The sequence below is a fragment of the Vicugna pacos genome, chromosome 17 (assembly GCF_048564905.1).
Source record: "Vicugna pacos chromosome 17, VicPac4, whole genome shotgun sequence".
NCBI lineage: Eukaryota > Metazoa > Chordata > Mammalia > Artiodactyla > Camelidae > Vicugna > Vicugna pacos.
The window spans coordinates 53,413,937-53,438,544 of NC_133003.1; the positions used below are offsets into that span (position 1 = coordinate 53,413,937).

The following is a 24,608-nucleotide window of genomic DNA, read 5'->3' on the forward strand; positions in this document are numbered from 1 at the left end:
CAGTTCTCATTATTACGGTTTTGGGCTTTGGAGTGGCTGCGGTGTGTTTTTTGGGATGGTGTTTGCTGGGAGGGCCTCTGCCATGCCAGTGACAAGTGGACGGTTATTCCAGGCGATGGGCCCCTGCCTGAGCGTGGTTTTGTTTAGCTTTGTTTTGTTTTAATCCTTAGAATGGAAATGAGACCCTGTGTGGCCCATTACCTGGGGACGTGGTTAAACCATCCATAGTCCTGGAAGCTGCGTGTTACAGAGCAGACAAACCAGTTCCCAGGCATCCAGGTACCACACCGCTGCTTCAGGACGGTAGACGAAGTTAGTAGGGGCGAGCCTACTGGCCCACACGAGAGGGGAACTGCCCACTGGCGTGGGTGGGAGGGCGTGTGTGCGTTTGCAGTCGAGACGGACCCTGGCAGCCGCTGCATCGAGGTGATCCAGCTGCATGCGGGCTGTCTTCAAGGTGCATGAAACAATTTATTTCTGCACCTCCCGCCTTTTCCAAAGGGGCGTCTGGGGCTGGAGGGTGGAGAGTCATCTTGCCATCCTGCCTTCCGTGTGGGAGGGGAGGCTGGAGCACAGAGCCTGCATCCCGGACCTGCTGGCAGGGGCGTCCTTGGGGACTCACGGGCACCCCGGCCTGTGCTCCAGGGCGCTGGCCAGTTGGTGGCGTCCCCGCCCCTGAGAGGAGGAGTTATGACACTGACCGGCCGCTTAAAGGTTATTGCCCGGAAGAATGTTGTTAGTTTTTTATTTTTATTTTTTTCTCCAAAACACTTATTGATTTTGTGAAGTTAATGAGTCTAAAAGGATGTCAAAGCCTCTGGGGAGGACGGGGCCAGATGAGCTCAGGACCTTCCCGCCCCGCATCTACGATGCCAAGATTTAATATAGGAAAGGAGAAACGTAATAAAGGAGCTGAGGGGTGTCTGCCCGTCCGCGAGGAAGGCGGCAGTGCTGTGCTCTGGCCTCTGTCCCTGGACGCAGCTGCTGCCCGAGCCCGCGGCCCTGGGGCGTGAGGCCGAGACCAGGCCGGGCGCACCGTCACAGGGTCGGTCCCACCCGGACGGAGCCTCTTGGCTGCACAGAGGGGCCTCGCGGAGGGTCCCATGTAGGGATGCGCTGCGCTCTGACTGGTGTGCAGGCTCCCCCAAGGCCCCCACCAGGGCGCTGCCAGGGTTGTGCATCTGGAGCACCGGCCCTTCTGCATGTGTTTCCTCGACACTGTTGTCCCCAGCAGGGTCCCACCCTGCCTCCGCGTCCCTTACCCCCAGCCTGCCAGACGGGGGAAGCTCGGGGAGTGCGTATGGGGGAATGCACCTTCCAGGGCATCACAGAGTTGGGATAGGATGTGTTCAGGAGGGCTGACAACCCTTCTCTCCCCAGCACTGCCAGTCACAAAGGGGCCGGCTGTGGCTCTCTGCAGCAGGCGTTAATCCTGACTTATGGGGAGGTCCCGGGGTCCCAGGGGAGGGTGGCCGGTGGGGCTTGAAGCAGCTGCTTTTTCTCAACTGATATGCTAGTGTTTCTGGATTTTAACAACCAGGACTGCTGTTCTGGAGTGTGTGGCCTGCCCTGGGGACCAGGACCTTCAGGACAGTAAATAAACGTGTGCTAGGAAGTCCAGGTGGATAAAAGAGAGTGAAATAATGCCATTTGCAGCAACGTGAATGAACTTAGAGGTTGTCATACCAAGTAAAGTAAGCCAGACAGAGAAAGGTGAATATCACATAGCATCACTTACATGTGCAATCTAAAAGAATGGCACGAATGAACTTACTTACGAAACAGAAACTGGCTCACAGACATGGAAAGCAGACTTACGGTTACCGAGGGAAGCGGGTGGGAGGGATAAATTAGGAGTTTTGGATTAGCAGATACAAAGTATATAAAACAGGTGAACAACAAGGCCCTACTGTATAGACAGGGAGCTGTGTTCAATACCTTGTAACAGCCTATAATGAAAAAGGACATGAAAAGGAATATGCGTATACACACACACACACAACTGAAACACTGCCGTATGCCAGAAGTTAACACAACATTGTGAATCGATTATACTTCAATTAAAAAAAAAAGTCCAGATGGAAACACAGCTGTGGGTGTGCCCCGGGGCTCACACAAGGCAGAATAAGTAAACACAACAGGAAGAGGAGGGTCCTTGAAGGGGAACAGAAAAGGGGTCTGGCTTCTCCCCACGGTGCCTCAGTCTGGGGACCCCCGTCAGCTTCCTCCTCTCGAGCCTCTTTCTTTGTGGCATCTGATAGCTCCAGGCTTGCAGTGGAAAGAGGGCACCTCTTATTCTGTAGGTTGACCCATGTCTGGGGCCAGATTCTCATTGCTGTGACATTGGCCTTTGCTCAAAAGTCGGGGTAGTTTAGAGTATGAACTCTGGAGCCAGAAATCAGTGTGCAAATCTTGGCTTTGCTGCTGAAGAGCTGTGTGACCTTGTGCAAGTCACTTAACCTCTCTGAGCCTCAAATTTCCTCATTTGTGAAGTGAGAATTATAACATCTCGTTCACCCTATAAGGTTCCGTTGTGAGGATTAAGAGAGTTAGGAAATGAAATGTTCTTATAGCAGCACCTGGCATCTAACTGATGCTCGCTACCACTCTGTCCTGTCCTGTCCCTGAACCGGTCATGGGGGCTCAGGAGAGCAGGGCTCTGATTGGCTGGGCCTGGATCACATGCTCACCCCTGGACCAGAGGACTGGGCTCAGCCCTGGTGAGACCCTCCAGGTGGAAGCGAGGGACGTGGTCAGGACACAGTTACGAGGAGGAGGGCATGGAAGGAAGGCGTGGAGAGAGTTCCAATCTCAGATCCTACAGAGGCTGTGCTCTGAAAGGCAGATCTGCGGACCAAGAGTCATCAACGTGTTCCAGGGCAGAGAGGATGGCGGAAAATCGGAGACAGAGTCAAGGTCAGGAACCAGAAGAGGAACTGACTTTGCACGTAAATGTTCATCAAGCACCTGCTGGGTGCAGCCGTCACTCGAGGCCCTGGGTTCAGCAGTGGGCAGGCCAGGAGCAGTCTCCCCTCTGCTGCCTGATGGAGGAGACGGATAGTGACCAAGTTAGCCAATAAAATACAGTCATGATTCAAAACTTCGTATTCCATAATATGTTTCATATTAAAACACAATTCAGAACACATTCAAAACCAGGAAAACAAATTCGTTCATCAGACGTGCACTGAGGGCTTCTGCTGTGTGGGTGCCGGGAGTGTGGGCTTCACCCCCTCGGGGTCCCTGCTGATTCCTCTGTGTTGTCTGTGTCAGGACACCAGCCGGGCTGCAGGAGAAGTGAACCGTCTCCCAGTCTGCCTGCCCGGCTAGACGGCCAGCTCCTTGCAGGGCCGGCTGCACCTCTGCTTAGGGGAGGTCCTGGGCTGCAGCAGGTGCCCAGAACGTGCCTTTGGGGTGGGGGTGGTGGTGGAATGTATGTATGGATGGGTGATGGACAGACGGACAGGCAGATAGGTGTATGGATAAGTGGGTCAATAGATGGAAGCTATAGATGGGTAAGTGTGTGAGTTGATGGATGTTTAGAAGGATGGACAGACAGATGGACGGACGGACAGACGGATGGATGGACAGGTGGGTGGGTGGATGGATGGATGAATGGATGGATAGATGGATGAGTAGAGGCATAAACTGATAGGCGAGTAGATGAAGGAACTTGCTCAGATATTCCATTTGCCAACCAGATTCTTCCCGCCCAAGTACTTAGACTTAAGGGACACCGAGTCCAAGGCAGCTTGATGTCGGAGAGTTTATAACATCCAAATGTGCTTGCCCCTGATCTGATGCCTTCAAGGGGACTTTGACTCTACTCCTGACTGCTGGATGTCTCCTTTGGGGTTTGGCAGCAGGTCCCAGGGAAGACTCAGTTCCAGCTGAAGTTAATCCCCCGTGCAGCGTGGGTCTGCAGAGGGGTCAGGTCCTTCCTGGTTGCCCCAGCTGCTGTGCCCCAGACGTGGATGCTTCGTACAACCGTGGCCGAGTGGTCGGGCCACCACCTCCCTGCTGGCGTCAACCCTGGTGCCTTCCTGGGTCAGCTCCGCCACGTCCTTGGGTGGTCACAGAGCTGGCAGTCCATTCTCCAGGCGCCCACTCTGCCCAGGAAGATGCCTCAGACGTTGCAGCCGAGCCGATAAGTGGGTCATCTCAGGGGGCCGGCACCCTCCAACCCAAGCTATTGAGTCTTTTTTAAACCCCAAAGTCGGCAAGTCTTTGAAACGTCGCAGAGCCGTTTCCCAGACTTTCCCACCCCTTTCCCCAGTGACTCCGTGCCAGGTGTGGGGTATTTCAAGCAGCCGTAAACACCCTTTTTGTCAGACTTTCCATTTCTGATGATGACCGTGTTTATTCAGATTCTGTCACTGCTCCTTCCTTGATCACAATTCACGGTCTAAGAAAAGATCTCTTCCAAACTCCTCCCCGCCAGAGGCAGACCCAGTGCCGGCGCAGTGGGACGCCCTCTCGCACTGACGCTCCGGGCGGGGAAGGGTAGGGGGCGCGGATAGTCCACAAATGAATAGGACGTGATTCGGGAGCGCTCAAGGACAATGAGCAGGGCCAGCTGTGAGAGCTGTGGCTCCGAGGGGCCCCCTCAGACAGGGTTGCTAGGAGTGGATTTCCTGAGGTGAGGTTTGATCAAAGCTGGAGTGAAGAGGCGGGCGGGACACGTGAGGGTCTGGCAGTGGGAACGGCAGGTGCGGGGGCCTTGAGGAAGGACTGTGCTCCGTGCATCCAAGGCCCTGTCCTGGGAGCAGCCGACAACAACGGCATCAGAAACGAGAGGAATCCCGGCGGGTGGGGGCTGGGGCAGCGGGAGGCCAGAAGCTTCCTGGAGAGGGAACGTCAGGTAGGAGGGCGAAGGGAAGGTGGATTTACCTCCTCACCGGGAACCGGGGTCTAGGAGGGAGCACACGGGCACACCTACGCATTTGGCTCCAGGAACTCTGTTGCAAGTGACGGGGTGGCCAATTCAAACGGACGTGAACAGAAGTGGGAGGAGGGACGGGATCCATCTATCAGTTGATGGGACTGAGAATTCCACAGGAAGGGCTGGTTCTAGGTGAGGCTTAATCCAGGTGTCAAACAGATTCCTCAGCATCGTGTGTGTGTGTGTGTGTGTGTGTGTGTGTGTGTGTGTGTGTGTCCTGGCTCACATCTGGCTCACTGGTGGCTTCTCTCTCAGATGCACTCTCTACTTATAAGCACCTACTACGTGCCTCACGCTGTGCTCATTTCTAAGAGCACAAAGATGTGTTAAAGCCGGGCTGTGGGGCCACATTCTATAGTTTGATTTACCGGAACGCTTCGTGTGGCAGCTGGGCCATGTCACAACCTCACGCTGGGGCCTGGGGACTCTCTGAGCCTCAGTTCCTCGCCACTGTACCTGTCAGGGTCACTGGCAAGAGCAGGTCACTTCCCGTGTCGGAAAGGTCCTGGCCAGGGCTTTGGAGCAGACTCGGTCCCCGTGCAGGTGAGTTTCCTTCCAGGAGGAAGGGAAGGAGGGGCCGGAGAGGGAGATGAACTTGATCTGGTTTAAAAAGCAGCCCCTTCTTAACAAACAAACAAATAAATAAACCTAATTACCTCCCCCCCAAAAATAAAAAATAATTAATTAAAAAAAATTAAAACAGTAAGAAAGCAGCCCCTTCTTAAAGTCACATTTAAGGACAAAATTGTAAGTTCTTCTCTTTTTGAACAAAATAATTTAGTTATTTTTCATTGAAAAGGTGATGCAGACATATATCTAGAAACTTAAACATTATAAAAGAACACAGGGTGGAAATTCATGTTTCCTCCTCATTCAAGACTTCCAGGCTCTCACCGTGGAAGCAACACTGTAACCAGCTTATACCATGTTCCAGAATGTTCTGTGCACATTTAAGCCTACATGCATGTGTGTGAGCAGAGAGACATGCATATATACGTACACAGTTATTTTCACACAGGCAGAGGCGTGCCATGTCGATTATCCAACATCTTGATTTTTTTCACCTAATGTTTCTTAACGACATATATTTTAATAACTGCCTTCCAGTCGATGACAAATCGTGTTACATTGACATTTTACTTCTCGTTTCTTTATGACTGAGGTTGACTGTCTATTCATACGTAACAAACAATTTGCGTTTCTCTTCTGTGAACGGCCTCTAAGTTCTTTGTCAATTTTTCTGTTGGTTTCAAAATTGTGATATTCTTAGGAAAGAATACTCATATTCTCAATGCGTCCTAATGACTGGAAATTGCTCTGTGGGCTGAACTAGTTCGCCTGGGGCCTCGCTGTCCAGGCCTGAGACGGGCCATGGGGGGCTGCCTGGTGCTGGGGGCCTGGCTGCCCGCAGCCCCCTGAGGCCCCCTGCCCGTTAGTGCTGCTCTGGAACCTTCCGGGGGAGCTGTCATTACGCCCCCCGTGCCGTTCAGGGTGAGAAGAGCGTTAAACCCTCTCCCGTGAGTGCTGATGAGACCTGCTGGTCCTCCCTTTACATTTCTGCTGAATGTGTTAACCTTGGCTAAAGAAGTTTACAAGCCAGGAGTGAGTTACGGTGTCAAAGCCCACCATGTGTTATTTCCTCAGGAGGGTGGGGCCAGGTCCAGCTGAGGGTAGGCGCCCTGCCCAGTTCTGCCCTGAAAAGGAACAAGAGAACTGTGCCTTGAAAAGTGGGCCAGTTAGCATCCAGGTCGGGTCACACTGGGCTCCTAGAGAAGCCTGTTCCTTGGAGGATGGCTCTCCTGGTGTGTCCCGCAATTAGGATGTGGCTCTAATGCCACCCTGCTGTCCGCTGATCTTAGGTGGTGCCCTGTCCTCTCCGAGCCTCGGTTTCCCCCTTCGAGAGTCTTTTCAGCTACAGTAACATCCTGGCCTTTATATTTGGATGTGTCCACTGTGGAATGGGCAGTCTTCCGTTGGTAGTGACCTCCCTGTTTGTGGAAGGAATCAAGCTGTAGTTTCAGCCATTATCATACAGCGTACGTTCATAATCAGGTATTTGCTGAGATGCTCCCATGTGCCGGGCACAGCACTAGGCTCCGCCGAGAGTGACCCCAGGGAACTTTGTCCTCTGGAGCTGACATTCAAGGCAGAAGGCAGAAAATAAACAAGGATGCAAAGAAACAAGAGCTTCACAGAGAGTTAGGTACAGAAGGGGCCATGGCAGGGTGTGACGGGGGAAGGCGAAGGTCTGGAAGACTTCTCTGAGCTGAGCCCTGAAGGGAGAGAGGGTGCCATCCCTTTAAACAGCCAAGAGAAGGACCTTCTAGAAGAAAGGTTGTCATGCAGGGTCCAGGGCCAAGAGATGCTGACTCAGATGCGGGTGGGGGTGTGGGGGACCCGTGATCCAGGGGTGGGGTGGGTTGGGAGGGCTCTGTGATGGGTGGCTGTGGGAGGAGAGGGAAAGAGAGGACCTGCGAGATGCTTTGGGCCTGCCAGCGGGGGAGATGACCCCGGTTACTGAGATGTGGAGGCCAGGAGAGAAGGAACCAGGAGTCTGGTCTGGCTGCCTGCGTTTGAGCTGCCCCTGGGACAGCCTGATGGAGCCGCAGAGTGGCGGTTAGGATCAGAGCATGAAGGTCAGGGAGGGCCCCAGGCTGGAGAGAAGAGGGTCCATCCGATGGAGGGTGTTTGAGGCCCTGGGTGGGGATGATGTCACCAAGCTGGAGGCGGGCTCCCCAACATCCTGAGAGCTGGTGGGGGGAGGAAATGAGGGAGTGGTGCTCAGGGAGCTCAGAGAGGAGAGGGTCCCAGGAGGTCAGTCATAGCCGAGGCTGCTGGAGGGCCAGAGTGACCACTGAACATAACAGCGTGGGGGACCCCGGGGACCCTGACAAAGGCTGCGCCATGGTGGGCTTGTGGGCCTTGTTGCACCACCAGCAGTGATAGCAAGTGGGGCACCCACGTGTCTGTCGGGAGGGAGGCAGGAAGTGGGCAGGAGCTTAGGCTGTGCCGTGGACGGGGGAGGTGACAGGTGGAGCAGTGTGTGCGCTGGGAAGGCTGCTGGCAAGGGGACGTTGATCAGCCCAGGTGACAGGTGGGCAGAGGCTGTTCACACCTGCCTGACCAGATGGGGAAGCTGAGGCCATGCTGCAGGTCAGAGCAGGGCCAGGACTCACCCCCGGGCTCAGTGTCACAAAGCCACACATGGAGTACCCTCACGGCTGCCCGTCCTGCAGTGTGAGTGGACGTGGTGGCCCCTCAGATCCCCCAGATCTTGGTTAGGGCCCAGGGGTGTTTCCCCCGCTTTGAATTTACTTGCTTGTCGACGTGTGCGTGTGTCTTGAACTGTGAACGCCTGTGACCCCATCACCCTGCTCAGAACCAGAGCATGGCCAGCAAAGTTGCGTCTCCCTCTCCATGTTTCTCCCGTCCTGCCCCCATCAACCCCCCCAGGCGCTCCCCAACCAGATTTTGTGTTTATGCTTCCCTTTGTTTTTTAAAACTTCAGTTTCCAGTTGGTCATTGCTAACGAATAGAAACCTGTTGGCGACTGTGTACTGACCTTGCCGAACTCTCTCTTCGGTCCCAGTAGCTTTCCTGTAAGTTCTTTGGACTCTTACTTACAGAATGAGCGCATCTGTGAATAGAGACAGCTGTGTTTCTTCCAGTCCAGCCTGCGTGCCTTTGGTTTCTTTTCCTCGCCTATTGCGTTGGCCACGATCGCTAGTGTGAGGTTGCATAGGAGTGGGGAGGCCGCACAGGCTGGCCTCGTTCTTGGTCTTAGAGGGAAGACTCGTTCTCATGCCACTAAGTGCGATGCTAGCTGGAGGCTGTTGCAGACGCCCTTTCTCAGGTTGAGGAAGTTTCCTTCTGTTCCTCGTTGGCAGTGCTTTTCCATCATGAATCAAGGCTGAATTTTATCAAGACCTTTTCTGTATCTGTAGCTATGATCATACAGTTTCTCTTCTTTAGCTTGTCAGTGTGATGAATTGCATGGACTAATTTTCAAGTGTTAACTCAGCCTGGCTGCTGAATTTTATTCACCAGGATTTGTTGAGGGTCTTTGCATCTGTGTTTGTGAAGGGTGCTGCTCTGTGGTTCTCCTTCTTGCCGGGTCTTTGTCTAGTTTGGGGGTGAGGGTAAGTGTTAGCCTGGTGAAATGAGCTGGGCAGGGTCCTCCCTTCATGTTCTGGAAGAGCTTGTGTAGAACTGGTGTTATTTCTCCCGTGCACGTTTGATGGAATTCACTGGAATCTAGATCCAGGGCTATTCGTATTATTTATCTCCTCTTGAGTGAAATTGGACAGTGTGTGTCTTCTAAGGAATTAGCCCGTGTCATCTAAGTCGTCAATTTATCCATCCTTCTCCCCATTAAAACAGTACCGAGCACGTCGTAAATATTTTCACTGCCACTGTTGCTGTCACCCCTGTACTGAGCACTGTGGCCCAGGGGCCGGGGGCTCCTGACTGGCCAGGAAGGGTCATGTGTCCAGCCTTGAGGTGGAAAGCAGGCTCGACTCCAGCCGAGGCTCACAGACAAGGAGGCGGAGGGCTGGTTCCTCAAAAGAACATTGACAGAAGACAGTGACCAGGAGACAGGGAATGGGTACTGGTCAGGCAGAGCCAACACACACCCATGGCCAGGCATGGAGGGAGGAAAGCTAGAGATATTTTGAATCTCAGATCCTACGAAAGCTCTGAAAGGCAGATCTGCAGACCAGGAGGAGCTGATAAGTTCAAAGGCAAAGAGAATGGCTGAAAATGGGAGACGCCGTCAGACCCAGGAGCCCCACAGAAGTACACCCCTTTGGCATATAAATGCTTATTAAGGATCTGCTGTGTGCCGACCACCACACTAGTTCCTGAGGTAGAGCCGCGGACAAGACAGGAGCAGTCATATTCTCATGGAAGCCTCATTCTGCTGGAGGGACAGACAATAAGTGTGTTCGCTGATAAAAGATAGTCATAATTCAAACTTCGTATTCCATAATATGCTTCGTATTAAAATCCGATTCAAAACACATTCAAAACCAGGAAAACGAATTCGTTCATCAGACGTGCGCTGAGGGCTTCTGCTGTGTGGGTGCCGGGAGTGTGGGCTTCACCCCCTCGGGGTCCCTGCTGATTCCTCTGTGTTGTCTGTGTCAGGACACCAGCCGGGCTGCAGGAGAAGTGAACCGTCTCCCAGTCTGCCTGCCCGGCTAGACGGCCAGCTCCTTGCAGGGCCGGCTGCACCTCTGCTTAGTGGAGGGCCTGGGCCGCAGCAGGTGCCCAGCACGTGCCTGTGGGATGGGGGTGGAGGGGTATGTGCTCTGGTGGTGCTGGCTGGAGTGTTCTGTGAGTATCAACAGGCCAGGTTTGTTGAGAGCCTTGTTGGCGTTTTTCTGTCTCATGACTGATCTCCTCTGTGCTTTCACTGAGAAAGGGTGGTTGAAGAGGAGCTTGGATATTTATTGATAGGAAGAAATGAGAGACTGGCCAAGACTCAAGTCGCCTGGGAATCTGAGTTCTCTGGCGTTTGGTGTCCGTCCCCAGGCCATGTGGAGGATGGGTGCTGGAGGACAGACACCCCGGGGTGGCCGAGGATGCCCCGTCATCCGGGTGAGCTCCACCAGCAGAAGAGCCTGCGGGGGACCTGCATGGCACAGACCGGGCAGGCGCCACGTGCCGTGTCCTCGTTCTCCGCTCCGGGCTGTCAGCGGAGTGCCTGTGTCACCTCACCCGGGGGCCGTGTGAACAGACCGAGGCCCAGGGCCCCCCACGGCGGGGGCAGGGTGGGGTGGGGCGAGGGCCCAGGCGGTGCGCTCGGCAGAGCCCACCGCGGGCTGGAGCCCCGGGGTTACCGCGCTCAGAGGAGATGCTGCTGCTGTGTCCCGAGCCTCGGGCTCGCGGAGGGAGGCCCCACGTCTGCACCTCCCTCCTCCCTGTCCCATCTCGCCTCTGCTGCTGTGATCTGTCAGGGAGGTGCTGGCTCTCCCTCCGCTCGGCCCTGGCGCGGAGAGGGCACAGTGGGTTCCCATGCTTCCTGCCTTGTCCCTGCGGGTGTAGAACCCCGACCCCCGCTGGGCAGGGGCACAGAGCACCTGGACAGGTGGACAGGGCCCCAGCGGAGAGGGGAAGGCCGTGGTGGGCTCACCATCCAGGCGAGTTTGGGGCATCTGTTGGACCTCCGGGCGGACGTACCCGGGTCTCGAGGCTGGGAGGGAGCTCGGTGCTGACCGTGGGATTGGTTTCCAGCCCACGCTGGTTCTCGTGGAAGATTGAAAGAGGAGACAGAGCCCTCCAGAAGGCTGGCAGGGGCGAGGCCTCAGGCTGACAGCTCGAGGCTCTGGGATTGGCCTCAGAGCCCCCGGGAGGTCCGGGCTGTCTCTAGACCTGAGGAGGACTCGCCAGCCCACCCTGTGCAGGGCTCTGTCCTCCTCCGGGGACAGGAGGGCCCTCCATCCAGCCGGGTGAGGCTGCCCCGGGCCTGGTGCCCAGGGCCGGCGACATGGGCTGCCTCAGGCGCCAAGTCCGTGCCTGTCGCCTGCAGGGCTCGGGGCCAGGGGTGGAGGGCTGCCGGGCCCAGGGCTCTGGGGGCGGGCGCAGGTCCCCGGTTCAGCAGGACCAGTGGGAGGGGCTGCAGGGGCACAAAGCCTCGGGGACCGCCCACCTCCTCACTCACTCAGTGTGGCCGGAGTAAATTAAAGATTGCCCGCCAGGTGTCCACCAAAGAGAGGACGGGATTTTGCTTCAAGGTGACAGTGTGATCCAGGGCTGCAACGTGCAGAGAATGCCGAAGCCCTTGGCAACTCCTCAGATTGGGTCAATGCCAGAAAATTCCTTCCAGACTCTTCTTGGGGGAGCAAAAATCTCAAAATGCCAGGGAGCTGAGTTAAAACTGGCCTTTCCAGGACATCATTTGAGGACTTTTTTCTCTTCCTCCTGAAAGTAACAAGGCAGAGGAAGGTTTCTCCGGGGCAGTCCTGGCCTGCCGTGCGGCGCAGAAATCACACGGAGACTCTGGGGTCCGAGGGAAGCACCCTGAGAGGTGGGCGTTTATCACTGCTGGTTCGCAGATGGGGAAACTGAGGCCTGGGAGGCTGAGGGACTTCCCCAGGGAGACACCGTCCAGCTTGATGCCCCAGCCCAGAGCAGACCTGGGGCTGGAGCCCGGGGCCAGCACATGCCCGCAGTGTGACCTCGTGGGACACACTGCTTGTCTGTACAAAGGAGACAAAGCAGTCCCCACCCCACAGAGCTGCCAGATGAGGAAAAAGTGAGGTCACCGGTACAGAGGCCTCAGGACACGTGGCACTCCGCCCCGCCCCTGCACGTGTGGTCGCTGTGATTTCTGTGTTCTCACCCGCTCCGAGTCCTCATCGCACCCCGCTGCCGGAGGGCAAAGTGCTCTTCCTGGAGCTCCGTTTAACCCTGTCACTCCTCTGCTCCTCTGCTCAGGAGCCTGCCATGGCTCCCTGTTGCCCGGACAGTCTTTCTCAGCACTAAGTCCCGCGCACAGCATCGCTGTTCTCGCCGCTCTCCTTGATTCAGCTGCTGCTGCTGGAAGACAGACCCGCTGTGTGCAGCCCTGCTCCAGCGCCTCCCGGCCGTGGCTGCAGCTGCCCTCAGCTCCCCGCTTCGGCAGCCCGGAGGCTGAGACCCCACTGTCCTTGGAGGACTCCGCTGGGAAGGCGGGATCTGGGACAGGAGAGTTGTGGTGGCGGCAGCCCCCCTGCTGCAGGCATCTGGGGGGCTGCACGTCCCGTGCACCCACCCCCCGGCCTGGGTCTGGAGAAGGGGACGCTCATCTTGTGTCCCTGTCTAGGAGGTGGCTGCCCTCGGGTCTCCTCCCAGAAGCCTCTTTCACTGCCTCCGGTGGCCCCTTGGCCTGGACACTTGCCACCAGCTGTGTCCCCTCCGGGAGCCTCGGGCACACCCAGCCCTGGGCAGGCGGCTCCCTGCTGAGCTTTGCTGAGATCCCAGGACCGGGCACCCAGCTGGGCCTTGCAGATGCTTCCTGTGAAATGACAGGGACTGACAGACCAAAGCACGTGTGGCATGGAGCTCCTTTACCTACAGCACAGTTCGCCCTCACCTGACCGGTGCTGACTGGCCAGGACTTGCTTTAACAGGGGGACTGGTCAGATCTTAGCGTCTCGGCTTCTCCTGGTGGCTGAAGGGGCCCTGGAGACAGTCCAGGCCCTCGTTTACCCCCACACGCCCTGTCCAGCAGCCCAGGCTCTCGCACACCTCCAGGGACAGACAGCTCTATCTTCAGATACAGCCATCCATCTTGAGATGCCTGTAGTTTTCGTGACGGAGGACCACAGTGCATCCCCTGGGGCTGGGGGGCGTCACTTCCCTTGGGGGCCCTGACTCCACCTGCTCCCCTGCCATGGGGCAGCTGTGCCGACTGAGGGCCGCCACGCTGGCCACTCCTCACCGGACATGCTCTGGTCTCCCCCCAACCCCCACCCCCACCCACCACCTGAGACCAGACCATTTTCATTTTCAGGCAGGTGCTCTAGGCTGGGCTCATTTTGGTGGCTGAGACAATGCCTTAAGGGAACCGTCCTCCAGAATTCCAGATCCCGCTGACAAAGACCCATCCCACGCCATCCCTGGAGCCGTCCAGGAGGTCTGCCGGGAGGAGGTTCCAGCAGAGAAGCCGGCCCGGTTGTGTGATGAAGATACGCTTGCTCGGGCTTGGATGGAGCCTGGCTGGACACGTAATCCTTGTTCTAAGTCCGTCCTCCTTTGCTGAACCTCGTCGCTCCCGAAGAGTTCGTACTCCCCACCAAGGGGACAGCAGGAGCACTGAAAGAGGGCGGGGCTCGGATCTCGTCGGCTTGCTGCCTTCAGCCCGACCCAGGGGGTAGCCGTTGTCTTGCCACAGGTACGTTTGATGATTGAACGCTGACCGAGGAAGTGTCTTAGGCTTCTTACCCCCGGAGCGGAGAGCCAGGATGACCCGTGCCATCACGCACGCTGGCCCCGGGGCGGTCAGGGCCGCCGGGCTCTGAAATACGTGTGCTCCCTGCTGGTGGCGCCCTGATTCAGGGCGTCCCGGCCCCTCCTCTCGCGGGAAGTGCACGCTCTTCACAGAAGAGTTAACAGGCTGTGAGAAACCGTCTGGACTCCCTGAGCTTGCGTCTCCCGTCACGTGAGGGAGGAAGGGGCATTTGCTCGTTCATCATCTTCTTTGTTCACGCACACTTACTTCACCACCTGCCTTGCATCGAGCCCAGAGGTGCAGATCTGCTTATTTTTAACTTGTTCCTGCCTCATTCCCAGAGTCCTTCCCTCGTTCCTTCTCTGGATTTGGATGTCCCAGTATCACAGACGGGGAACTCGAGGCTCAGGGCGGGCTGCGGGGAGGAGCGGTGGCTCCCAGAGCCCCTCACCGAGTCGGGTCCGTGTGTCCTCACCCGCACCAGCAGGGCTAGCAGTGACAGTGGGCCCTGCGGGCGGCCCCCAGCGCACACTGGGTCTACCCCGGCCTCCCCCACTGGCCGACTCGGGGCCGCAGGAAGCAGCATCGCCCACGGAGACGATGGGCCTGTTCCTGAAGTGTCTGCTGTTGTGTGAAATCGTGAGGTCTGACTGTGAACTCAGAGGACAATGCTTGTCACTCTCCCCGGTTCCCCGTTGTCTTCCACTGACCGTCATCCCGGTGGGCCCTGCCAGCTGCCCTGCCCCACTCCCCACTCACCCCCAGGGCCTCCCCGGAGACCGTCACGCCGGTGTCCCCTTTAGCCCAGCTCAGCCTTCCTGCTGCGAGAACACATGACTCACTGAACACTATTCCCTAAACACGCGTTTATCCCTTGTCAGCTGCGCACGGGTGCCCTGCTGGACTTCAGGAATTCAGCAAGGAGTGTGGGAACTTACCCAGTGGGAGGCACTGCAGAAAGTCCATGTGAGTTCAGGAGGGGCATGGTGGCCATTCTGCGCATTGGCTCAGGGCCAAATTCTGCCCCTTCCTGCCCAGCCGCCTTCCTGGCTGACCTTGCAAAGAGAGGGCTTGCGTCTGACTCCTGGTCCGTCACTGCTTTTAGCCGTGTGACCTGGGCCCGTGGCTTCCCCTGGGGAAGCCTCAGTTCTCTTGTCTGTGAAACGGGGGAGAGGCTGTGCAGATTATAGGACAAACCCACAATGCTTTGGGGCAGTCTAGGTGGGTATGCGCGATGCATCTGAGATGCTGCCGCGATCAGTGCTCAGGGAATGTGCTCTGCTGGCTCCTCCTGTTAGGACTATTATTACTCCTTTTGTTCAAAGCTGATGTGATTCGTGGAGACAGTGGAGGCTAGTGGGTAAGGTCATAGGCTTTGCCGTTAAACTTGGGTGTCAAGTAACTGCCTGCTCCTCCACCTGCCTGCTGTGTGACCTTGGGCAAGTCACTTAACCTCTCTGAGCTGCATTTTCCTTATCCACAAAATGGGGAGGCTGATTCTCTTGAGCCTTCCTATATGTGCTTGCACGTGCTGGCATAAGGACAGGCTTCGCATGAAACTGCTCACCCTGTTTGTGCTGGAAGAGTGGGGACGGAGCCGGTTGGACAGGGAGCGGGCGGCGGGTGCAGGGGAGAGTGTGAGCTGGCTCCTTGCACACCTCTGTGCTGTTAAATTTGCTCCGAGGAACACATCTTCCTTTTGCAATTACAAGGTAATAGATGAAATAAACGTGCTAGCATCTTCCCAGAACAGTGAGACTGAATCGAGTTAGTGCCTGGACAGCGATGAGCTCAGAGTCTGGCGTGTGGCGGGTGCTGAGTAGTGTTAGCTGATACAATAATGATAATTATTAATTAAATAATTACAATGGTTGGTAATTTAATATAAAACGTAGTAACAATCATCACCGTTACTTTTCAAGCAGCTCTGCGGTCATTAGCGTCTGTCGGGTAACTCTGAGACAATGGGGTCCTCTTTAATACTGGGGGGATGGCGTATCCAGAGGCCCAGGGATGCTGAGTCCCCTGCTCCAGGTAGTCGGGAAGGTGAGAAGCCCCGAGTGGTTCTGGGCAGGGCACCAGCTGTGGGCAGCCCCCACACCCTTCTCCAGTGCTGCCAGCTTGTGGGGGTGCGAAGGGCAGGTGTGTCCCTTCAGTCTGTTCGTGGAGATGCCCTTGAAAGTTTAAAAAGACCTGAGGGGCCAAGAGGGGATGTCTGGGTGGAAACTGAGTCCAGGCCAAGCCCCAGAGCCTGTCACCGTGGCCCCCAGCCCTCCCCCAGCCCAGACAGGCTCGCCCCAAGGCCGAGAGGTGGGGGCTGCTCTTGCAGGCCGGCAGCTGGGCGGCCAAGGGGCTTCCTGTGGGCTACTCCCTTCCTGCAGGCGGGGACCCCCAGCGCCAGCCTAGGCAGAAGGGGAGGACTTGGTTTTATTCAGATGCAGAAGACCTTCAAAGAGGCGAGTAGGCGTTTCACAGAATGGGTCTCTGTAGATGTCGTTTGCATAACAAGTGTCTAAATCATCAGAAACCGGGAAGGAACTGCAAATGAGGACGAGCAGAGATACCCTGGAAGCGGGCCTCTCAGTGCCTATTTCAGGTTTATGACAACGCCCTTGGGTTTGGGGTTCTTGAAAGGCTGGGGAGAGGAAGTGCGAAACAGGTCTGTTTGGGGTGCTGTGGGTCCACTCCTTGGGGGGGCGCAGAGTGTCCAACGGGTATAGCTTGCGGGGGCGTTTTTCAAGAAAAAGAACCCAGAGCTTAGTGTCCGGTCTCCGAAGGGGCCATACAAGTGGGGCCCGGTGGTTTCAGCCTCCGCAGCATCCCAGGAAACCCGCCTCTGGTGGTGAGCCCGGCCCCAGGCTTTAGGAGGACAGCCTTTCCTGCGCGTCCGCCCTCCGCCGCCCAGGGCTGTGTGACCTTGCTGGACGTCTCCTGTGGACCCCCCCCAGTGGTTTCACCCCAAGGCCCCGGACGTTCACATGACAAAGACGGGGAGGGCCTCCTCCCTGGGGAGCCGTGAAAGGTGCGAGGCTGTTTGAAGTCTCTGGAGGGGCCGCTGTGCCGTATTTAGATGCTGTTTTGACTCACGCTCCCATTACGCTATTTAATAGCCGGCTAATGCGTCTCGTATTTTCATTCTTTGTTTTGAAGCTGATTGAGTATCACGCAAAGATTCCGGCAAAGTGGTAAAACCTCTCCTCCGACTGGAGCAGCCCTCCTCTCTGCTGGCTGCGATCCCCCACCCCCCACCACGGCCCCCACTCTTCTGGCCTAGACTGTGTGCGCCCAACGTGTCTGGGTGCGTGCGTGCGTGTGGACACCCGTGGGGTTTCTCTTCCCTCCTTAGTTTGTGCTGAACACCCTGACACAGAAGCCTCAGTGCTCAACTGGTGCATTGCTTTGATGGCTTTAGCCTTAGCTCCACTGTGGCCCACCCCCACCCATCCAAATCAAGTCAGCTTGAGGTCCAGCTTGACCCAGGGGCTCAAACTATGACACTGGCTGTTACCTTAGCCCTGCTTTCCGTGTTGGCCTCCCTGTCTGGTCAGTTAGCTGCATGTAGTGGCCCCGGCAGCCCCCAGAGGGGAGGCAGCTTCTCATCCACAGTAGCTCTGTTGCAAGTCCAGGCACAGGGTTCCCGGGTCACATGACCACCCTTGGACAGGCTTCTGAAACGAAAGAGGTGAAGTCTGCTGATTGGCCAGGCCTAGGCTATGTGCTCACCTTTCGGTTCTGGTATTACAGAGGGTTAACTTCCCCCAAAACACACGGACTAGGGGTGGGGGGTGGGTCTTCAGAAGGAAAGAGACAGCACTGGCATAAGATGAGGAGACAGAGGGCAGGCAGGACGTGGAGCCACAGGTGCCCGCCACCCCAGCCAGGGCGGCGGAATGTCCTGGAAACTGAAGGGGTGAGGTCACCCCACACCTAGTGGGAAACCCCGCTCAGAACCGCCAGGAACCACACACACGTCAGGGGCCACGGAGCTGCGAGCCGGGTGGAGACAGGGCCCGCGGCAAGCAGCGCAGAAACGTGAGCAGGCTTTCCTACCGGGGCTGCAGGCCTGGGCGGCCGGGGTCTGGGCAGAGGCACCGGTGCCCGGGGCTGTGTCGGCGGGGAGCCCGGACATGGGCAGGAAGGAGCAGGCAGGGCGAGGGGTTCTGGGGGACCCTCTGGGAGCCCGTTAGAGAGGCAGCAGGTCAGTCCCCACCCCAGGCCTCCTGCATCGGAATCTGCATTCTATCCAGGTCCCCAGCCGGTGCATGTGCGCTGTTCATCTGAAGGCACGTCTCTCGTCCCTTCGCTCTCACGCTCAGGGTGGAGATCTGTGTTGGGTCTTCAGTCGGGCTGTCTGCAGTGCAGTGTGGCCGTGTGCATAAAGGAGCCTTAAAGCATTCGTGCTCTTTGATGGAGCCCGTATTTCTACCTCTGAGGCTGTAACTGACCAAAACCAGCAGAGGCAGGGACAGAGGATGGTGCACGTGGAGACGCCCATTGCAGGGTTATTTACGGCCAGAAGCCCCCGCATACCCACAGATGGGAGGGAGGATCCGAGCGTGACACCTGGCACAGCGAGGGCTGTGTTACTGCTTGACATTTTGCTTGAAAATAAATCTGCTGGGATTGGGCAGGGACGTGGTGATGAACAGGACAGACAGCGTCCGCCCTCTCAGGGCTGACCTTCTCCGGGGAAGGCAGACAGCAACCAGGCGGACCAGATTGTGACAGGTACACGGAGGGAAGAACGGGGTAGCGCGGGAGAGAATTGTGGCCGGGCTTGGGGACGGTTACAGGAGAAGCCCGTCCAGGAGCTGGTGCTGAAAATGAAATCCAGAGATGAGAGGGAGCCAGTGGGTGAACAGCCAGGAAGAGGCGTTGAGGCAAAGGGAGCAGGGGTCACCGAGCTGCTGGGCGTGGAGAGCTTGGTGTGCGAGGGAGGGGATGGAAGATGTGGGGCTGGCGCAGGACAAGCCGGGAGCAAGCTGGAAGCTGAGGCGGGCGGAGAAGTGAGCAGGCCAGATCCCTCAGACCTCGAGTGTTTAAGATGGCAGAATAGGCGGTCCCAGCCCGCAGGCCCCCATGGAAACACTGACTGACAACCACCTACAGACGAAAATACCCTGGTGAGAGCTCTGGATCCAGGGGAGCGGCTCTGGCACCCCCGCGGGCCACAAAACGCGAGAGGAACCACACTTTGCTGTCTTACTTCTCCCTGAGGCTGACGGACTTGGAGCCCAGAGAGACCCAGCCCACGACTCCTCCCGCAGGACAGGGAGCGTGCAGCGGAGGGTCTGGCTCCCCAGCCTTTTGGGGAAATGTCTGAAAACCCTGATGGTTTTCTTGCACCCAGAACACCCAGGAAATCAGCGTGGCTGGATTGTCCGGGAGCAGCTAAGAACAAAGCAAAGTGTGCACACCCCCACAGCCGCAGTCCCCTGTGGACGGTGCCCCACACGCTCCCACGGGTGGCGCATGGGCACCAGCAGCCAGGGGAGGCCTTGGCCGCTTGACTCCGCAGGACTGAGAGGAAGCACACCCCGAGACTGCTCCTTCGGAGGGGAGGGACGAAGTGGCCCCGAGCCCGTTATCCCGGCGTCTCGGGGCACTGTCCTGTGGGAAGAAAGCAGGTGACTCTTGCCACTGGACATGGCTCCGTGGGGTAAGAAGGCACAGAATCTAAGGCACACCCCTCAGAAGGGGGGCAGGGAGGTGGAGCCTGCACCAAACGCCCTGGGCTGTCAGGGCACCTCCCTACGGAAAAGGACCTGACATTGGTGCAGCCACTATGGAAAACAAGATGGAGATTCCTCAAAAGATTAAAAACAGACTTACCTTATGATCCAGCAATCCCACTCCTGGGCATATATCTGGAGGGAACTCTAATTCAAAATACTATATGCACCCCAGTGTTCACAGCAGCACTGTTTACAATAGCCAAGACATGGAAACAACCTAAATGTCCATCGACAGATGACTGGATAATGAAGCTGGGGTATATTTATACAATGGAATACTACTCAGCCATAAAAAAGAATGAAATAATGCTATTTGCAGCAACACGGATGGACTTGGAGACCATCACGCTAAGTGAAGTAAGCCAGAAGAAAGAGAAAGAAAAATGCCATATGACATCACTTAAATGTGGAATCTTTAAAAAGACACCATTGAACTTATTTACAAAACAGAAACAGGCTCACAGACACAGAAAACAAACTTACGGTTATGAGGGGGGAAATGGGGGTGTATAAATCGGGAGTTCAGGCTTACTACCATCAAGCTAATTAGCACATCGTCCTTTCTGTGGCGCTGTGCGCACCTTGTGTCCGTCTCCTGGGGAGCGTCCGCGGCACGGTGTGTGTTAGGAGCTGCAGTCATCTTGCTGGGCGTTGCCTCTCTAGACTCACCCGTCCTACAGAAGTAGGCCTTTCACCCTTGACCAACGTCTCAGAATTCCTCCCACCCCAGCCCCGGCCCAGTGACACGGGGACCTCGTCTCCTCCCGGCCGCCGGCTGCAGGGAACACACCACCGCTTCTGTTCGGCATCGTCTCCTGGGCTGTTTATCTTCCTGACCTTGAAGTGCGCATTGGCCAGCTCTTTCCCCAGGCCAGCACAGCCCCAGGTAGTTAAGCCCCGGGGCTGGGGCGCACACAAGCGAAGTCAGAGCCAGCTGTCCCAAACGCCGCCACGTGTGGCCGGCGCACATGCCTGGAGGTGCTCTTGAATGTGTGCGTTTTCCTGGAGTGCGGCCCTTGGCTTTGCGCAGATTCACTGAGGGGTCCCACCCAGAGGGGTGCCACGGTCATGACGATGGTCTGATTCGAATCCCTCTCTGTGCCGTGGCTGTGGTGAGGGGGGACGGTTTCTCCAGCCTCTCCGAGCCCCACTCTGAGAAGCCACGGTTTATTGTGTGTCCCACTCACCACCTGACTTAGCCGGAGTCTGGGAATGCAGGCCCCCCGACTCACCTACTCTTGTGTTTTGTGTTTTCAACTTTCTCTTGGGGGAACCGTCAAACATACCCGGAAGCAGGCAAAGCGGTAAGAAGACCCCCGCCATGCACCCAGCTTCAGCCGCTATGCGCTCGCGGCTGGCCTTACGGCATCTGTCCCCCGGCTCCTTCCGCCTTTCGCGTTTCTTTTCAATTTTTCCTATAAACCAGCACCTGTACTGAGAGTGCCTGTGTGCTAAGTATGGGGGAGGGCGAGTTTTCACGCCGCCAGCTCACCTGTGGAGCCCCAGCTCCTAATTCCGACGTGCGCACGTGCGTCCTGCACACGCCGGCTGTCCTACAATTCAACCCAGTTCTGCCGCTGTCCACTGGAGGCCGTGTCAGACCCCCCTGGGGAAGGGCTCAGCCCCACAAGGCTGCCTCCACGTGAGGTGCCAGTCGCAGACCTGGGTATTTCCCTGTGCGTCTGACCACCAGGCTATAAATCAGAAGCTGCCACCACCTCCACCTTGGGTTCAATTCGTTTGCTGGAGCGGCTCACAGAACTCAGCCAGTGTATGCACTAGATGACTGGCTTATGATAGAAGGATGTGAGTCAGGAACAGCCAGGTGGTGCACTGTGGGGAGGATCGGAGCTCCCGTGCCCTCTCTGAGCGCACAGCTGTCCCAGCGTCTCCTCGTGTTCCCAGACCCAGAAGCGCTGACGCCTGTCCTCTTGGGTTTTGGGGGAGGCTTCATTACATAGACGTGACTGATCACATCATTGGCCATTGACGGTGATTCGACCTCCAGCCCCTCTCCCCTCCCAGGAGTCGGGACGGGGCTGAAAGCTCCACCCCTCGGGTCGCTGATCGGCTCCCTTGGCGACCAGCCCCATCCTTAGATGCTTTCCTGAGTCACCTCCCCAACGTGACCCGGTCCTGGTGGAAGGGGCTTGTTGTGAATAACAGGACACCGTTTCACCTTCACGGCTCCGAAGCCGAGACCAGAGACCACACATTGTAACACGTGGTGCTCCCAGTGCTCTTACTGCTCGGGAAACGCCGGGCGCCGGAGCTGTGGGTGAGGACCCGGTGCATCTGAGGAATGGCTTCTGGCCATCTGAGTGGTCAAATACCTATTTCTTACAGATCAGAGGATCGCTCCTGGGTAGCCAGTCCCCAGTCAGGAGTCACACAGCAGGAGCGCCTGCAAGCCCTGTGTCCCCTTCCGTCACCCCCCGTCACCTCTGCCCAGACTTCTACACGAGAGCCTGCTTTGCTGGCTGCTGAGCAGGTAGGGTTGGCAAGTCTGGGCTCAAAATGCACCTGGGCGCTGGCCAGTCGTGTGACCGGCACTTAACACAGCCTCCAGGACCCTCTGCCCCCGTCTATGCAGGGGCACCTTGCCGGACCTGCCAGGTGGCTGTGAAGATCACTGATGCCATGTGTCAGCCCAGCCCAGGGCCTGGAACTTAGGACCAAATAAGGAGTGTCTCTCCTCATCGCTGTCCTTGGCATTATTTCCAGTTTTGTGCCTGTGCTGAGACAGGAAGTGGCCTGTGGCCGTGGCAGGTGTCGTGCGGCCACCACGAGAGGTGTGGGCAGCAGTATCCAGGCACCAGCAGCAGTGTCCTCCAGAAGCGGCCCCGTGCCGGCCAGTCCGCCAGCTTGAAAGGCACCCGGGGCAGTGTCTTCACTGACACAGCGGACGGGGGAGGGGCAGGGTGGTCTCCTGAGACCAGCACGGCTGGCGCAGGGAGAAGCGTCCCCTGGCCTCCGTGCCGACGGGGACGGGCAGCCAGTCTGCAAGATGACCAGAAAGGCAATTTGCCCAAAGGAAAGGCGTCTGACTCTAGGTTAAGCGTGTTTTTCTTCCCCAGCCTCTCTGGCCATAAAACCCATCGGGGGTGTCCAGGGATTAGATCCACGAACGCGCTCGCTCTCACCCTTGGCCCCTTCAGGCGCGGGGAGCCCAGCCGCGTCTTTAGCCCTGAGCCGCGTGCGTTTAATCCCCAGTCCCTTGCCCTTGGTTTCTAGAGCGGACGGCGGTGCTGCTGACGGATGCCGCGTGTTTCCTCCTCTCTGTGAAAGTTCAAGTGTGCGTGATACGATCTAATTGTCCAGTTTCTTGACATTCAGGCTTGTCTCCTTTGTAAAGCCGTGTAATTGATTTCTGGGTTCTTGAAAATAGAGCTGGGAGTGGAGAAATAATGCTGCAAATACCAAGCAGGGGAGGCGGCGGGGCCGGCTGCACGGCTCGCCATCATTTGTTCAGTCACTCATTCGTCCATTCAGTCCCTGTCTCCCAGAGCCCAGTGCCCAGAGTTCTGGAACCACAGCCCCCCAGCTCTGGGGTTGCTCCCCAACTCCTGGGAAAACAATGACAGTCGCGGGGAGGGGCCTGAAGCTTCCAGGGGTGGCCGGGGCTGGGCTGGGGCAGCTGGCTGAGGGCTGGAGGAGGGGCCCCTGGCGGGGGGCCCCTGGGCCCCGGGCCGCGCGTCCTCACGCGGGTCCCCTGCAGCGGACCGTCTGCACTCTAAGCGCGTGTTCTCTCTCGTTGCAGGTCTGAAGGAGAAAGCGCCCGCAGTGTCAGGTATGTGTGTCATCGGCCTCTGTCCGTGTGTCTGCGTCCTGGGAGCGGTGGCACCGGTGAAACCATGTGCTTTGCTTTCTCTCCGATGAGGTCTGGCCCTGCCCGCCGCCCGGGCACCTTGGTGGTGCTCTGCTGGCTGGTGTCCTGGAGCAAGAGGGCCAGCTTGCCACAGGGGCTTCACCTGGCCTGGTGGCCCTTTCCGTCAGGGCTGATGGAGGTTCTCCTGGGCTGTGACCCATGTAGGACCAGAAGCTTCCCAGCGCACAGCCCCTGGAGCCAGGCTGGGCGGGTGGGGCAAGTCTCCTTGGTGGAGGCCGGTGGCCTTGACCATGCGGGCGTCTCCGCGGTGCACGGAGCAGACTGACGTGCATGTTCCCGGGCTTGTGGCCAAGACCCCTCCGCCTCCCCGTGCTCCCCACCCCTCTTGGGGGCACTGCCTGGGCCAGGCAGCCTCAAGACTTGAGCTGGGGGACCAGGAAGGCCGTGGGGCCTGGCAGACAGTGGCCTGTGGTGGGAGAGGGGCGGGAAGGAGAGGCAAGGAGGCAGTTTCAGAGTCACTGGCAGCAGATGGGGAATCCGCATCTTCCCGTGACCAGGCTAGGGAGAGAAGAGCTCGTCCCGGGCCTGGAGCTGGGGGTGTCAGGCAGGCTGCCTGCAGAGCCAGAGACAGAGGTGCGGGTGGCTGCATCCTTGGGGGCTTCCTGGAGTCAGCAAAGTCCCAGTTCTGTACCCAGGCACTCAGCCCAGGAGACACGAGTGGGGGCTCAAGCCAGGGAGACAGAGCAGAAGCAGCTGGGGGCAGTGGTCACCCTGCGCATGAAGGAGCTAGAGGAGATGCCCTGGGATTCGGGGTGTCCAGGAGATGCAGGAGGAGGCCTGGCGGATGTTCTGGGACAGCCCAGTGCCCACAAAAGCTGCTTGAGGTGGGGCCCGAGGCCCACCCTGGAGCATGGGCAGCCGTGAGAGAGGAGGGCGCCCTTGGCCACTGTCGGGGAAGAGGCCAAGGTGTGCTGTCTGCAAACAGAGCCAGGTACAGGAGAGTGTGTGCCTCATGTTACATTTTGGGTAAGAAAAAGTCAGATATAAGAACGTGATTTCTTACTTATAACGTTTGCATAAATGAGCAGTGGCAGGTGACACAGGCAGCTGTTAGAATGTTCCCTCTGGAAGTGGGGACAGGAATGGCCTCCAGGCTTTTCAAGGTCC

The 24,608-nt window shown here is 57.4% G+C and overlaps 1 protein-coding gene across 1 annotated transcript in view; it reads left to right on the plus strand.

Annotated features, from left to right (window-relative positions):
• IQSEC1 (IQ motif and Sec7 domain ArfGEF 1) overlaps positions 1–24,608 on the plus strand; it is a 284,272-nt gene that overhangs the window by 59,860 nt on the left and 199,804 nt on the right. Inside the window, exon 2 of the mRNA XM_072941947.1 lies at positions 23,373–23,402. Within this exon, the coding sequence (XP_072798048.1) occupies positions 23,373–23,402 (30 nt within the window). The remainder of the gene's footprint in view (positions 1–23,372; positions 23,403–24,608) is intronic.